Here is a 17,665-nt window from a genome sequence, read left to right as displayed (position 1 = left end):
TTTTTCATGCACCTGTTGGCCTTTACTATTTGTCTTGTTTTCCAAACCCTGGAAAGAAAGCATGCTTACACAAGAAACCCAGTGCCAAGATTCCATCATTCATGCTAATCTCACTCTTTCTGGAGTCATACCTCTCGAATCAATAAATACACACTTTGATACGTATTGATGTCATGCAAATTGAAACTGGACAGCATCTCCTTTGGTCCAATAGCTCCCAAATCTAACAAACTCCACTGGACTAAACCTTGCAACACCAGAGTCTTTAGTCAAGGCAAACCTTGTTCCAGAAATTTTTAATCTTTTGCATTATTATAAAACAATATAAAGCAATTTGCAAAACTCAACCGCACAAGATGACTCAGCACGGAAGTTTAGTTCAATATGACTTTATTTAAAAATCTGCAAAGCTGAAGGAGGGATCTGATGTTTTGTTAAAAGAAAACAATTTTCACACTATATATTTTAGCCTTTTTAGCTCTGTGCTGAATAATAACAGAAAAGGAAGTTTCTGTTCAAGATCCTCACTCCAGCACACTCAGCCAGGTGCTCGGCACCTTGTAGCAAGATAACCCTGGTCTGAGCCCACAGTAAATCCTCTCCCCCGAGTGGAGCCCCAGTTCTTCCCCAGGCACACATACTTATTTCCACTGCTCTCCACAGGCCCTAAGAATCCTTCATTTTACAGTTGAAAAGAGTATGAAAGGATTCCTTAACTCATTGCCTGCAATAAACCCAACTACTGGTTAACTCTTGACAATTACAAGTATAAAATACTTGAAATGTATAAGATGTTCCATATTGAATGGAACATCTTAAATGTTAAAAAATTAAGTCAAGTAACATGCTTTCACGTTTTAAAATGATACTTAATAAAACTTACTGAGACAAGATATGCAGCACTTTTTTGTACTTGGTATTATAAACGCCTACTGACAATGGCTACTCGACGGTCCAAAAAAATAAAAAAGAGAAGAAACCATACATATTGCTTTATAAACAATGCCTGAAGAATGTCATGTTTTGAATTTTGTTACTAAAATTAAGCCTGCGGAAAAAAAAGAGGTCTAAAAAAGCAACACCCATGTTATTTTAAATGATGAGGTAGATTTTTTTCCTATGCGATAAAGATAACCAAAAATGCATACAACTCTCAAATCTTCTTTAAAAAAAAAAAAAAAAAGGTTCAGGTTATAGTCACTTTCACAAATAAGACATCTATAAACCATGAGGTGGCGCGGTCATACTCAGGGAAGCTCCGCACTTTGTGTTACTTGGAGATTCGATAATCAGTCTTGGATCAATTAATTCTCTCCAAAAAATGGTGATCTGAGGAAAAACAGAAAATATGCAGTTTAGAGACTTCATTTTGAGGTCGTATGAATTGTAGTCATTTAAAAAGTCAATTTCCATTTGTGCAGAATGCTTGAAGACCTGGAGTAATTTGAGTCCCAGTAAACTCAGTTCAATTAGGGTAGAAGGTCTTTTTTACCTAGAATGCAGCTAAATTTTACATTAAACATATTTCATCTTTCTTTGATTTAGAGCTGGGGCTGTGCGGGGAGGGGTAGCTAGCTGGTTACAAAGCGGTCAGGAGGATTTGCCCAACAAGCCTCTGTGGAAAGGCAGCCCACAGATCTCCTGGGAGGCAGATGTGGCCCAGGAAGTTTATCACTATACTGTTGATGCCCTTTTGTGCAGCTCTGTAGTTCTCTTCCTGTGCTGCCTAAAAATAGGAGGTATTTCACATTTTACCAAGAGAAAGCAAAGCTAACATTGGCCATATGAATAATGAGAGCCATCTAGTGTCAAAAAAGGTAATTACAGGCCCTACTTCAGGCCGCTGTTTAGTAAGGCCTCCAAGAGGAAAGCCTTCAACATTTAATTTTCCAATGTAGTTTCCAAGAACACATTTCAACAAAAAAGTGGGGCTGCATATATTGCAAATGAAGAAGTACAGGAGACTGGGCAAAATCTGCTGAGCCTACCACAGACCCTAAAAATGTGCTTTTGGAGTAAATCCCTGAGTGTCATCTATCCCAAAGACAAAGCAAAACATACAGTCTGCTTAGGGTTTCCACAAATTCACGTTTCAGATAAAACGTGACTCTGCAATACTAAAACTCAGAATAATATCATAACATTTCAAGTATAAGCACCTTAAGAAGTGGTTTCTTAAATATAAATTCTCTTCCCTTTAATGCTACCATACTCTAATGAGGCAGCCATTCCAGCAACTCTGAAGTCTGGCTGCCTACAAAGCTCTAAACCATGTACTTCCTAAAATGGAAATTTAAGGACTGAAACAAAATCAAAAGACAGATTCATCATTTTACGTCATTCTTCAAAATGACCTGTGCTGTTATAAGTCAGAATCATGGTTAACATTTGAGAGGTAGTAGTAACTGCAAGGAGGCGTGATGGAGATTTCTGGAGGGGCTGCTCAGGTGCTATTTCTTGATCTGGGTGCTGGTTATTACATGGGGTATGTTCACTGGTGAAAATCGCCCAAGCTGTACATTTATGTGTACTTTTTTTTTCAATAAAAAGTTGTTAAAATACTACTCTTTTCTACTGACACCCTTATAAAACTGTGATTTGATCTGATTTGATTTGATATTGATTTTTGGCAGTGCCACATAGCTTGTGGGATCTCAGTTCCCTGACCAGGGACTGAACCAGGGCCATGGCAGTGAAAGCCCAGAATCCTAACCACTAGGCCACCAGGGAACTCCCAAAACTGATTTTATGCAACTGTACCCTCTTAAATAAGATTTATTTGTGCATCTTGTCTTATAGGCTCTCTGACATTCAAGATGGCATCCTAACTTGGCACTGGGCACTGTTACAGCCAACCTGTAGGCACGACAGAGATCCCCAAGGCTGAAATCCTTTATGATTTTAATACAGGCAGTTCAGGAAGCTGCAATGTCACCTTCCAGGCCACCAGTAGCCAGTCAAGAGAGTGGACGACCAAGCAATCCCAAGAAGAGAAGCGTGCCTACCCTCTTCTCCTGCGTCACAGCGTACTCCACTACCTCAGCTCCATTTTCGTTGTGATAAACCAAATCAAATTTCCCAGGTTCTTTCACGGCTGAAACCAGACAGTAGGAAGGAGAGACAATAAGTCATTTCCCAGTAGTGAAATGTTCCTCTACAGGGAATTCATATCATTAGAAAAACAACCACAAACACACTGTCCATTGATGTGGAGGCTGGGGACACACATGGAAGTATGGAGTGCTCAGTGACGGGAGAGCCTTCGAAAACCCTGCATCAACAGACAGGAGCTTCTCGGCTCTTGATCAGTGACAATCTTTCCTTCATCAAAAAGAAATGAGCTTGATACGCTACCACTAGTAATCCCGGAAAAGAACGTGTAACCACAAGATAATCCCCAAAATAGCTGGTATGTTTCAACAAGGGAAGGTAATGTGAATTCTGCAAAGTTCTTATATCTTGCTGTGTCCTCAGAAATCACACAGGCGTCCTACCTGGTAATACAGCAGTCCTCACTTTACATGGTAGGGTGGGGCCGTTAAAGTGACCATGCAGGCTGAAATCATGCAAAACAATCTTAATCAATGGGAAAACTTATGACTGTCTCATGATCTTTTAAATTTTTTGTCAAAACTTTAAAACCTTTACTGTATAGGGAAATGAAAAAATACTAAAACGGCTATTTATGTAGTACACTGATCTAATTTAAAACAGAAATACTGGGAATTAAAGTGTTCTATGTCTTTGTAAGAAATTTATCGAGGGTAGTTTGAGCAGTGCTCACCTTCTTGTCGTGTAACCACAGTACAGAGTGAGAATCTTTTCTACGCCTTACACAACTGTCATACTCCTCTCAGTCTGTTATTCTTCGAGCTTTTAACGCCACGCAATAGCTCTGAGAGTTTCTTTTTCACAGTTTTGCGAAGTTTTTGCTGATGTCACTTCTAGGACGTCCTCATCCCTCTCATTACAACCACTTTCCTCGCTGACGGCAAGAAGCTCACATAAAGCTCAATGTCAACATTCCCACAGTGAGCTATTTCTTTTATGATTTCACTTAAACTCGATTTGGGTGTCACTTTTAGCATTATCACTTTTTGTTTCTTTGTTGTGCTTTCATCTTTGTTGGCCAATTCCCTATTTCAATTATCCATTTTTGTGAACTGTCACGTGGGTTTATCACTGAGAGACAAGGAAGCAGCACAACGACACACCTTGCTGTGTTACGGGAACTGAGTAACAGATGCACAGTGACCAACCACCAACAGACTTTGAAAGAAGTGATGTGACTTGTCACTAATCATATGGCCATGTGTTATTTGTGCAGTGATTTGTGGACGGGAGAGCTAGCAGTACTCTATACAATTACTCACAGTTAAGAGTTAACATACCAATGTCACTGGGGAGCTGGTTTTATTTAACTAAACCATGGTAACTGAAATTCATGTATATTAGAACCATGCAAGGTGAGGACTACCTGTACTTCTGCTAGAAAACAGATAAAGTGTTTCTTGATGCTCCCAAAAAGACAAGTTCTAACTGGATGTCATCACTGTCAATCACCTGACAAGAAGTGATCAGGCTGTGTCCACAGAATTTGACCATGGACAAACCTCTGTCCACCATTCCTAAGAAGGGGGATTTCTTCAAATGAAACCTAATCAGAAGAAAGCTGGAAAACCAGTGGAAGTTTGTGTGTGTGTGTGTGTGTGTTTTCTGGCCGCACCGCAAGGCTTGTGTGATCTTTGTTCCCCGACCAGGGGATGAACCTGGGCCCCAGCAGTGAAAGCACTGAATCCGAACCACTGGACTGCCAGGGAATTCTCTGAAAAAACTTTTTGAATGATTTCTATGTACTGGAGTTTTGAATCTTTTACTCCCTACCTTATTTAAACACGAACAGAAAATAATTAATTCCTTAGAGTCTGCTAAAGAAAAAGAGATCTCCTCTACTCCCTGGCCAGGGACCCCTGCAAACACAACCCCAGTTAAGCCATATATAGTAAAAGCCCTCTTATTCCAGGATTTCAGAACCAATAATGGGTGGGGTGAATCAGGGATAAAGCAGGGAACCATTTAAAATAATGTGTGAGAGTGTGGATACACTTATACTTCAGACATTTTACTTTGACTTAACACACAGAAGTATGTTCATTTGCCAATCTTTTGAAACAGAGCTAGTAGGTCTTATGAGTCCACCAACTAGAGCTGTCTTTCTTTTATAAATCATATCCTTAAGGTAGATATGCAATTTCCACAATTTTTGAGTTTTGAGGGTTTTTTTTAAGTGATGCAAGAATACAAAAGCTGGCAACGCAATGCAAGTGCAGAATCTTCCCAGATTTTTACCAAATTCCTCCCAATCTCTTATAGCTAGCTGACCCACCACATATAATTCAAAAGGGAATTTTTCAGTAACAATCCTGAGTCAGCATTCAACTTAGGTTTCACAGACATAGTTTTTTTTGCCATGAATTTTCATCAATTTATGTAATTTTACGAAATTACATAACTACAGTAACAAGAACAACGTGCCTAACAGCTCTGGGAACAAACCCAACAACTCTTAGTAGACACGCACCTCCACTTGTGGGAGTGCAGCACCCACCCACCCGGCCACTCTGTGCTGACAGAGGTATGCAGAGTGCCAGGCAGCCACGGGGGCCAAGGAAGACGGCAGCGCCTGTGTGTGAAAGCTGTTTAGAAACCAGTGTAGATGTGAAGAGCCTACACTGCCAAATTCTTTTCTAGAACACTCACCAGGTAAAGATGAAAGAATTTCTATATCTACTTGCTGGGTCTCCGGATTATGGCTTAATATTTTTCCTTCCTTTCAAAAACAAAAGTCCAAGTCAAAAATCAACATGTGAAATATTATGAATATACTAAAACCACTGAATTGCACACTTTAAAACAGTTAAATAGTGAGTTTTGTTATGTGGGTTTTCTCTCAACAAAAAAAGTTTTTAAATATATCAACATGCATTTGAAATAAAACTCCCACATACCAAGCCAGCATCTCCCCTGGTCTCAATCATCCCAGGAGCAGGTACCAAACAGGGACAGCCCCTATAGCCCACAGCCTGCTACTTAGTCAAACTAGCCGATCCTAAGCTGTCTCCCTCACCCTGCCTTGCCTACACCAAGGAAACCCCAATAAAAGCTCCTCCCTCCTGCTTCTGCCTCCCAGCCACAACCAGGTGCTGTCACCTGTGGTCCTGCCTGGTGTGGCATCCCCCCTCTTCTCTCGGGAAATGTAAGTATTAAATTCCTTTCTCAGTAGCACCGACTTCTCTGTGTCATCACTCAGTCACCTCCATAAATTAAAATCCCACGGATACAAGTGAGACAGGTTAGGGGCTGAGGAGACTACATTCTTTGAAGGTAGATTTGACTTTTAAAGACAAGCTTAATGAATAAACCCGATGATCTAGCTGGATAACAGTACTTGACATCAAAGCAAAAAAGTGGTACTGATTTTCACCCTTGAAACGGTTTTGAAAGCAACTTCAAAAAAGTTCCAAAAATACTGGGAAATAAAGTAAGCAAATAGCTTTCCAAGATGATAACTATAATGACCAACATCCATTTAATGAGTTTTAAAAAAATCAATATCATCTACAATCAACAACTGGTAGAGGCTGTGGGACATACCAATTCATGTTTATCTCCATTTCCTCACGTATCACAGAATTAAATTAGTCATCTATGGTAGGGTGAAAAAACATCCTGGTTTGCCCAACACAGGTCCATTTACATTTCCTTTCAGTATAATTATTAATACAATATTAATCCTTTTCACTCACAAGTGTTCTGATTTATATAAGTTATGTGGTCACCTATATTAAGGGGCTAAGATGAAAAAGATGATAAAACACCAGTTACCCAGAACTAACCAATCAAATCCCTTCATGAACTGATTCTTCTTCTAGCCTGCTTTTGAAGAAAGATTCTTACCAAGATTTTAAAAGGCTACCAAGGTATCAACTCAGATTGAATCAAATCTTCTTATACCTTATCTGTATTACTATATTAACGTTATCAATTATTCCCTTAAAAAAATGGACTTACATTCTGAATCTCACATCAAAATAAGAAAGTATGCATTTTAACAAGATTTTCAACAAAATTTTGAATGGGTGAGAAAGGGAAGGAAACATGTAATTACTGATTGAGTCAAACTTTTACTGAAAACTGTGATAAAGTTCATATGCCAATATGAAGTCCCATACAAATATTAAGTGAGTAAATTCCAAGGATAGTATTTGTGAATTACCTGTGGTTAACTGGTAAAGCAAAACAAACCATATTAGACGATAATAACCAGTAGTAATTCACAAATATACGAAATAGGTTCCTATGCTGAAAATAATCATATTTTCTGGCTGAGAGCTATCTATTTTTCTCTTTCAAAGTTTAGGATCATAGGAGAGGGGTACTCAAATAACTTTGTGTATCTAAGCTGATTAGAAATAAATGAGTAATAAAAAAAAATTAAATTTGTCATTCTCATTCTATATTCTTCCCAAGTATTACGAAAAATAACACTGGGAGACTTTTTGATACTATCAAAAAGTTTACATTTTGAAAATATTTTTATTTTCTACTTTATGACATTATTTACTCCATAAAAATCCATGTTATCCATATTAGCAGTATTAAATATGACTTTAGCTTCTTTAATATACTGACATTTGATTACTTTCAAATAAAGAACCTTACCTTGTAGTCAGAAACATCAGGAGAATAATCGGATGTTAGTTCCAAAAGCTAAAAAAGAAGGAAAAAACTCACAAATACACTTGCCCTGTGGCTCCTTTCCCCTACTCCTGAGAAAAGAAAACACGCAGTATTGGGGTGCCCACTCCCCCACTGTGGGAGCCCTACCATGAGCCTGTGGCAACACAGGGGTTCCAGTAGGAAAGGTTTTTTTGGATTTGGGAGGTTTTTGGGGTGATATGTAGAGCCTTTTTTTATTGAGCACTTGCTATGTTCCAGACACCAGGCTGAGCCATTTCTACTCATTCAGAAAACAATTACTAGGCACCTACTACATGCTAGGCAAGAGAACACGAAAGATATGATCCAGGAAGAGTTATTATAAATATGATATAATATAAATTAGTTTAATAAATTTATTACATTTTATTAATATAAATTATATTAAATTAAATATAAATGTAACCTGACATGCTAATGAGTAAGTTTATTTAGAGGGGGAATAATCTTTTTTGTTGTTAACTATTGTTGTTTTTAAAAAATATACCTTAAATGCAATCTTTTCTCCAACTTGAGGGGCAGCTGCTAAAAGCGGTAAGAGACTGTAGTCCTTCTTGTGTGTCTCTATGGGATTCTGAAAAACAGTATTGGTCATGTGATTTTGTTACTAGTGAGAAACTGTGAACCCATGACGTCAATTCCAGAAACACTACGTGAGGAAAGGGGAAGAGGTAAACTCACGATAAATAATACTTACCTGGATAACAGTAGATGAGTTTGTCACCATTTCATTCAACTGCTGTTGCTTCTGATAATCAGCATTTCTATTTAAAACACAGGGAACAGCATGCCCTCGTCCTCGACCTCTGCCCCGCATACCCCGACCCCTCGCTCCCTTCCAAGAAAGAAGGTCCTCTCCCCTACTCCAACCTCTTCCCAAAGTGATGGGGAGAGTCACGTTGGGAGGAGGACCAAGGGCCTGTCTGCCACCATTTGAGTCCGACTGCTTCCATCCAGCAGCATTTGGAACCTGTGAGGATGGCCCTGGACAACGTTTTCCTGCAAAGAGACCTACAGTCTTTAAGAAATCTGCAGTACACACTGGGGTACTCTTTGACATCACACATTGGTCATCTGACTCTGAACTAGAGTCTGAACTAGAAGATGATGTTCTGGAGGTCTTGCCCTTGATGCGGGTAGAGGGAAAACCAGTTTTTGCAGCCACTTTGTCTGCAGTTGTGGTTTTCATAGAGGATCCTTCCTTTGATACTTCAGTCAAGATTTCCTCTGGGGAATGTCTGACCTCCAAGATGACATTGCTGAGACCATCACTGGTTGATTCATGATAAGACTCAGACTCTGAGGAGGAATCGGGACTATCTTTTGTATGAATGCCTGTGTGACCTTTTCTTTTGGCTTTCACAAGGCTGTTTCTAGCAGGAGGACCTTTTGGAGGACTGCACTTCAGGATGGTCCACTCTTTCACTGACTGTGCTTTAGAAGACTTGGGAGTCTTTGCCTGCTTTTTATATTCACATTTCTCCTTTTTCTTTGGTGATTTTCTTTTGGTCTCTCCACCATCAGCATCCACTACACCACATGTGGCTTTGTTTTTCCTCTTGTTTTTTTTACTCACACTCTGATCTGTGACAGCTTTTGGTTCTAGATCCAAGGTCTTCTCACTGTTATTGTTCTCATGCCTCTTCCAATGCTTCTTTGAATTTTTGTAATCTAGTTCGGTTTCTTCATCTTCCTCCAGCTTAAATGCCCGCTTCTTTGCTTTTCTAGGTAATAAACGAGTACTATCACCATTACTAACTGTTACAGGACTCTCAGCAACTCCTCTCTCTTCTAATTTAACTCTATCAAAAGAACAAGAGAGAAAGCTTTAGTAAGTAATTCATAAGCATGTCTCCAGGATGTAGTTATATACTAAGAGGACTGCAAACTGTCACTGTCATCAGGCAATGAAAAAATGTCAAATCACTTAAGGACAAAAGACTCTTTTTAACAAAATGGCCTATATGGCATCACTTATGGTCAACTTTCAAATGACTAGTTTTATTTATTGATCAACTACTGCATCCTAAACATTTTCTATAGATTTTCCCTAATCTAAACACCACCACGAAGTAGGTATCTTTCATTTTAAAACAGATCACAAAATTACGGTTCAGACAAGTAACTGCCCAGGATCCACAGCTAATAAGCCACAGAAATAGGATTCAAACCTGTTTGTCTAACGTCAACGTTCACAATCTTTCCACTACATTATGTGCCTACGCTAAATGGTGATAAGGCTAACTATCCATTTTTGTTTTTAGCTGTAAGCCACTTTTTTAAAAATCAGATTTCATTTTTATTTTGTTTAAATTTAGGAAAACACCAAACAATTTATAATTTATGTTCTCTGGGGTACTGACAACCATCGTAAAATTCCGTAACATTTGGTGATTCTTAATTTTATGTGCCAACTTGACTAGGCCCTGGGGTGACCAGATATTTGGTTAAACATTGTTCTGGGCATGTTTGTCGGGGTGTTTCAGGATCAGATTAACATTTGAATTTGTACACTAAATAGAGTGCCTTTGTGAGCAGACGGTCCCAGCGTGAATGGCCCTCACCCAATCCACTGAAGGCCTGAACAGAATAAAAGGCTGAGCAAGAGGGAATTCGCTCTCCCTGCCTGACTATCTTTGAGCTGGGACATCAGAAGAACTTCTCCTGCCTCAGACTAGGAATCAGACTGAAACACACCATCTGCTTTCCTGGCCTTTGCACTTGGGCCGGAACTTTATCATCAGCTTTCCCAGGTCTCCAGCTTGCCGACTGCAGATCTTGGGACTTCTCTGCCTCCATAATCTCATGAGCCAGGTCCTTATAATAAATCTCATTTCTGTACCTAGAGCTATAGCTATGTCTATATCTATATCATCTCCTATTGTTTCTGTTTCTCTGGAGATCTCTGACTAATATACAGTTCATCCAAAATCATTTCACTATAGTAAAGGAATTCTGTTCCTCCATGAACTGGCAACAGCTAATTCTAATAGGCACAGCCCAGTGACAGAGAGCTGAGTGAGTGTCGTCAATGTCAAGCACATACTGGGTGTTTAAAAATGCCTGCTGGGGCTTCCCTGGTGGCGCAATGGTTAGGAATCCACCTGCCAATGCAGGGGACATGGGTTCAAGCCCTGGTCCAGGAAGATCCCACATGCCATGGAGCAACTAAGCCTGTGCGCCACAACTACTGACCCTGCACTCTAGAGCCCGTGAGCCACAACTACTGAGCCCACATGTCACAACTACTGAAGCCCACATGCCTAGAGCCCGTGCTCTGCAACAACAGAAGCCACTGCAATGAGAAGCCCACTCACTGCAACAAAGAGTAGCCCCCGCTCACCGCAGCTAGAGAAAGCCCATGCACAGCAACGAAGACCCAACGCAGCCAAAAATAAATAAAATAAATAAATTTATTTTAAAAAAAATGTCTCCTAAAAACATACATTATTCTTTCAATACATTTACATCCAGCTATATCTTTCATCAAGTACTTTTAGTGACCAGGGAAAGATGTCGACAATCATATTTGAAAATAAAGTACAGGGCTTCCCTGGTGGCACAGTGGTTAAGAATCCGCCTGCCAATGCAGGGGACACGGGTTCGAGCCCTGGTCCAGGAAGATCCCACATGCCGCGGAGCAGCTAAGCCCGTGTGCCACAACTACTGAGCCTGCGCTCTAGAGCCCGGGAGCCACAACTACTGAGCCCATGGGCCTAGAGCCCGTGCTCCGCAACAAGGGAAGCCACCGCAATGAGAAGCCTGTGCACCGCAACGAAGAGTAGCCCCCGCTCGCCACAACTAGAGAAAGCCCGCGCGCAGCAACGAAGACCCAACGCAGCCAAAAATAAACAAATAAAATAAATAAATTTATTTAAAAAAAATAGAAAATAAAGTACGATTGGTGAGTAATAAGATAGATTATAGGCATTCTTTAAATTTGTTTAAGGTATAGTAATCCTGTGGATTTATCTCAATGTGGTAGTTGAAAAAAATCCTCAATTATTCTTCAGAATACATAAATACACAGATACATACAAATGAAGATAAAATAAAAGCTACTGATACCAGGAGTAGGATGAAGAGAGAAATAAAACTCTGAAAGAGCAGGGACTTAAATAAAAACTCACTACTCCCTGTTCTCAGCTGTGGACCTTGGCACCTAGCAGCAAGGAAGTAATTCTTAAACGGGCAAAAGCTAGTTTGGCATCCTGTGAATCTAAGAACTACTTAGGAACTTCCTGGATATGGAACTTTCCATAACATTCTTGATCAATTTGTTTTCACTTGTAGCAACGCTATGATTCAAGTTTCAATTCAGAGATGACAATTAGTACCAAACTTTCCATCACACTTTGAAAATGGATGCAAGACCTTCTGTTCAGTCACTGTGGTGCATTAATTCACCGGAACACTGCACGCGCTGCATCCCGTGTAGGCAGGACCCCTGGCTTTCACAGGAGCCTACAACAGCATCATGCTTTCAAGAGCAGCTCCTGTCATCAGCTCACCCATTCTGAAGATCATGGATCTGTGGATACTTGACCTGTGATTGCTGCAGCCTCGCTATCTGCTACTCCTGAAGAGAATAATTTCAGTTTGGAACATATTAAGACTGAGAAACAGAACACCATCCAGAGAACAAAAAACGTTCCACCTGGGTCTGCTCAGTTACCGTTCTTTTCAGGGTGGACACTTTCCCTGGCAATGTTCTTCATTTCTCCACTTGGATCACAGACAACAAATGTAACTGTCCTTTTACAAAGAAAAGTGAATTACCTGTATAATTAGCAATGAAAGAGATTTGATTCCAAGAAATGTTTAAAACAGACTCTCCACTGTTCATTCAAACTCTTTGCAGGGCAAACTGGGCACTAGTATCAAAATACAAGGTATTCCCTTTAAATCTGTAAGTGCACCTCTAGGATTCTTTCATACATAAATAAGACATGCCCATCTGCACTGCCTGACACCTCCCCACTCCCACTAGCCATTGCCTGCCAAGGCCAAAGCGACTGGATTCAAATCCTTCTTCTGCCTTTAGTTAAAATTTTAAAATACCATTACCTCAACTTTTCTCATCTGTACAAATGGGGGTAACAGTAATAATTATAGTACTCAAATGAGCTATCATATATATTTAGAGCAGTGCTGGGCTCAGAGCAAGTGCTATCTACACATTAGCTCTAATTTTTATCAATACAGTGAATGTTGTTAGTCCTCTGAGGGCAGGAGTTGGTGGGCTTTTAATGAACTTGTCCCATCAAATGGAGGTGAAATTCAACAAAAAGGGTGAAAGCAGGGACCTGCAATCTCTTTGGGTCCCACCTGTTCCCTGCAGCCTCCCTCCTGTCTAGCTGCTGCTTGCAGTGCCCTGCGTTACCACCTTCAGAGAAGCAAGTTACCTGACCAAGGGCACACAGCGAATGAGTCATAGAGCCAAGATCTGAATCCAGGGTTCTGATTCCAGACCCTGAGCTCTTAATCACTCTGCTCTCTTACCTTTCACACCATACTGAACAAAAGTAACTCATATATTTTTGGCATAAATACAGACCTGTACAACTCTTCTGGAGGCCAACTTGACAGTACTTATCAAATTTTAAAATTTGACCAAGGAGTACCCCTTCTGGGAATGTATCTTACTGAATCATTGCCCAAGGACACAAAGATATAGAAGAATACTCACCACAGCAGTATGTAACAGTGAAAACCAGACGACAACTGCCAAGGTCTGAATGTTTTGGTGTTCCCCCCAAATTCGTATGTTGAAATCCTAACCCCCCAATGTTATGGTGTGAGGAGATGGGGCCTTTGGGAAGCGATTACACCATAAGGGTAAAGCCCTCATGAAGGGGATTAGCGCCCTTATGAAAGAGACCCCCAGGGCTCCCTAGTCCCCTTCCACCATGTAAGGACACAGGAAAAAGGGACCATCTGTGAACCAGAAAGCAAGCCCTCACCAGACCATGAGTCTGCTGGCACCTTGATCTTGGGCTCCTCAGCCTCTAAACTGTGAGAATTAAATCTCTGTTGTTTATGAGCTACCCAGTTTATGGTATTTTTATTATAGAAGCCCAGCCAAACTAAGATTACAACCTAAAATGTCCATTAATAAGGGGCTGGTTAAATAAATTAACATGGTCATGCAAAGGAATAACATAGCATTTAAAAAGAATGATGTAGCGATTGCATCACATATCGTATATACTAAAATGAAAGATACCCAAGATACGTTAGGTAAAAAAAAAAGTGGGGTGCAGGAAAAAATGTATATTATAATGACATGTGTATTTAAAAAGTGTTAAGTATATATGTTTGTATATGTATGGAAAGGACACTCCAAATTTAACTGAGGATACTTCTGGAGAGTGGGGTGTAGGAAGAGTACGTGAGAAAAGAAACAAGGGATTTTGTACCCTGAACTATTTTGAAGTATAATTTTTTTTTAACAATAAGCCTTTTTGTTTGCTTTGTTTTAATAAAAGAATAGGAAGGGACTATGAATGTTCCACAATGAAAGCAGCCCAGGCCTAACTTCCACTGGTCTCTGTTTACCCATGGGCATTGGACAAACACGCTCCTGAACATGAGAGAAGAGCTCTCAGTATTCTAAATCCCCAAAACCATCAGCACGCTACAAAACGAGATTTAGCGTCAAGAGACCCAGAGCTGCACAAGGATCGGCAGCCTTAATGGCAAGTACCTTCTCTGGCTCCCGAGGTTTCAGGAAACCAAACTGCCCTCAGCCTGGCTCAGACACTCTGTCTTCTTCACTCCCACTGCCAGCCTCACAGACATGTCAAGAGGGGCTTGGCTGGCTGTCCAAGGAGCCACTGATCACAGCAACATGAAATGAGAGCTCATCTCTAATGTTCAGTATTTAATAATCAGTATTAAATGCCGCACAGTCAAAAGAGTGCCAGAGGAGAGAAGGCATTCTGTTTCCGCACAGAATGACTCTTCAACAGGGAGCTCTCACTCCAGCTGGTTGCTCTCCAGGTGCTGCAGCCAGGCCTCTGTGAAGCTCTCTTCAGGGAGTGTTATGGGATGAACTGTGTCCCCTCAAAATTCTTATGCTTAAGCCCTCACCCATAGTACCTCTAAATGTGACTGTATTTAGAGACAGGGCCTTTGAAGAGGTAATCAAGTTACTATGAGGCCGTTGAGAGCGGGCCCTAATCCAATCTGACTGGTGTCCTTATGAGAGAGAAAATCTGGACACACAAAGAGACACCAGGTCACGTGCCTTTTTCTGAGGACAGAAAAAAGGTCATGTGAGGACACAGTAAGAAGAGAGACACCTACTAGCCAAGCAGAGAGAAACAAAACTTGCCAACACTTAACCTTGGACTTCCAGCCTCCAGAACTGTGAGAGAGAAATTTCGGTTGCTTAAGCCTGTGGTGTTTTGTTAGAGCAGTCCTAGCAGACGGATGGGGCTCTAGGCAAATGGGAGCACTTCCTCCTCCCAGGGGAGATGGAGACCGCCTTCAGGAGCTCCATGTTAGCAGCCTGGGGGCACAGGAAGTCAGATTCTGGGGGCTCAAAAGAAGGGGCTGTGAGGAAGTGGCCGTGGCACACAAGCGTGGAGATGCTCGCACCTCCAGGGCTGGGTCTCAGGATTCCCACAACCAGGCCCCGCTTTTCCTCATGAGAGCTCTCTCAGCACTCCTGGCAATCCCAACAGAATTCTTCTGCTGGTCAAACTCATCCCTTCACCAAGTCAGGGTAGCTTTTGCCTCCACAACTGTACGAGGCTATCCAACCTTCAAGGTACTGTGAAATTCCCTGACCATTTGCGTTCCACGATGATCTCTTCTTTCTCAACCATCTTCTGCACTTAGCAGCAAAACCTGGTATGATTATCCGGTCAGATAATTATCCACTCCACATGACACAAGAAGATAATACACAGAAACACAAAACTAGTTATTTTGGTCTACTCCAACAATATTGGGTACCTTTGAGAAAAGAAACTGTTTTCTTCTGTAGCTCTGAAGAAAAGTGAGTCTGTCAGGGGAAGACAGAGAATGACTATGGACATGAAACCACAAAAACATACAAAACTTTTCCAAATTCAACTTTTTCCTAAGGTCTGCCCCATTTACCACTGAAGCTAGCTGCAGAGGTATTTCTTGCCATATGCAATTGTGCATTCTGGTGTTTAGGAGGAATTCTGCCTGCCATTGTGCTGTATTTATTTCCCATAACAGCTTTCATGGTTTGCTTTTGACATTGTTGACTTCATTATAAAGAGTCTAATTTCCAGATGATTCATTAAATGAAGTATAACTGCAGTTAGCCATCAGCAAGTTATTAATTCATTAGACAGGAGATAGATCAGAAAGCAAACTTAACAGGAGAGGATGCAGTCCTTACAAGTGCAATATTTAAATAGTCCCTGAATTGCAGAGAGAATGGAGATCTATTTCACAGTGAATAAAAAGGAAAAAGACCTCTTTTGAAACTTGGATTATTTCAAATTGTCACTGGAAACAGCTAAACATTATTAGTAAATCAGTGTTCCTGCTTTTAAAAGAGAGAAAGACTCACATATGCTCAAAGATATAGCAGTTGTTCCAAGTTAAATTCCCTGATGCTCTGAAGAAATCTTATGAATCTGACATACTCTGGGGAAAGGAATATTCAACATGCAACAAATGGCAAGCAGAAGTAGCCTCGTTCACAACTCTAGAATTTTTTTCACTGTAGATGAAGCTTTTAAAAAGAAGCCCTGAATAAATCAGTCCAAGATATGAATCCGAACTGAAATGATCGTGTCTTACCATTTTATTGAGACAAATCAGCCACACGTGAGCAATTTACACCACAACCGCTCCTTGATACTCATCTCAGTATCATTTTTTAAAACTTCCAAAAGCATATTTAAAACTATTTTGTTTCCCAATTCACAACCCAAAAGGTTCCAAACACCTATTTAAGTGAACTCAGGTGAGACACAGAATGACGCCCACCAGTCCCAGGGGGTATCACAGGAGCTCAGAGATTGGACACGCTGCAAGTGGTGAAGAAAACATGACTGTTGGTCCGTTTGCTTGGGTCTCCGGCACCTGACCCTGCGAGCTGCCGGGAGAAGGCGGGGTCTCAGGCACGCCCGGCACCCCGCGCACCTAACACAGTGCCCGGCTAAATGAGCGCTTGCTAAGTCAAGGCTGGAAGAAACGCGAGCCCTGCCCACACCCAAGATCAGGGTTTTTCCAAGTGTGGTCCACCAACCTTCTGCATTAGAAGCTTCCCGGGGAAAGATGCTCGTTACAAGGCAGATTCCTGAGCCCCATACCTGACTGGACCAATCAGAATCTCCGGGGTTCACGGAAGTGCAGTTTGACAGCGCCCCCCCCCCCAGCTCACCCCGACCCTCACCCTGACCCACACCCACACGCGCTCTCCAGTCGCCGGAGGCGCCCCCCGGGCGTGCGCAGGCGGGTCTCCGGCGCCCCACCGCAGCGCCCCCATCCCGCCCGCGCACCTGAGGCAGTCGTTGTCTCGTACCAGGCGCGCGCTCTCGGTGGGGGGCAAGAGCCCCCCCTCCAAGTAGAGGCCCAGGAGGGCCCCAGAACTGAAGCCGAAGCGCTGGCGGATGAGACTGATGAGATCCGTGACTACTCGGCATCTGTTCAAGTCGATGAGAAGCCAGAAGGACGTGCAGTGCGGGGTGGCTGGCGGCGGGTAATCGAATTGAAGGCGTAGCCTAACCGTCTCGGAGGCTGCCATCTTGCTCGATGCGCAACGGAAGCCGAGAGACTCCACTGGGCCGCCGAGAGGCGTGCGCGGGGCCCGCCCCCTGGAGCCTGTTAACGGGTGCCACCTGTTGGTGGCAAATGGCTGCTCCAGGTTTTGTGAATGACGAGAACGCGGAGCGGG

The 17,665-nt window shown here is 41.8% G+C and overlaps 1 protein-coding gene across 2 annotated transcripts; it reads right to left on the bottom strand.

The window, feature by feature from the left end:
• Window positions 1-373: 373 nt before the first annotated feature.
• COIL (coilin) lies at window positions 374-17,533 on the bottom strand. 2 transcript variants are annotated; one of them, XM_007176161.2, is made up of 7 exons: window positions 17,271-17,533; window positions 8,477-9,581; window positions 8,267-8,353; window positions 7,723-7,770; window positions 5,761-5,830; window positions 3,006-3,094; window positions 374-1,329 (listed from the first exon to the last, which is right to left on the bottom strand). In XM_007176161.2, exons 1-7 carry the CDS (start codon window positions 17,513-17,515, stop codon window positions 1,219-1,221), a joined length of 1,755 nt encoding a protein of 584 aa, XP_007176223.1. In that variant the 5' UTR covers window positions 17,516-17,533; the 3' UTR covers window positions 374-1,218. The 2 variants fall into 2 exon arrangements, with proteins under 2 accessions (XP_007176223.1, XP_057392419.1); XM_057536436.1 differs by lacking the exons at window positions 374-1,329; window positions 3,006-3,094 and adding an exon at window positions 3,101-3,556.
• Between the last annotated feature and the right edge of the window lie 132 nt (window positions 17,534-17,665).

Source organism: Balaenoptera acutorostrata, chromosome 20 (assembly GCF_949987535.1).
Source record: "Balaenoptera acutorostrata chromosome 20, mBalAcu1.1, whole genome shotgun sequence".
NCBI lineage: Eukaryota > Metazoa > Chordata > Mammalia > Artiodactyla > Balaenopteridae > Balaenoptera > Balaenoptera acutorostrata.
Note: the sequence above shows the minus strand (reverse complement) of the source record. Positions and strands in the feature narration are given on the sequence as shown.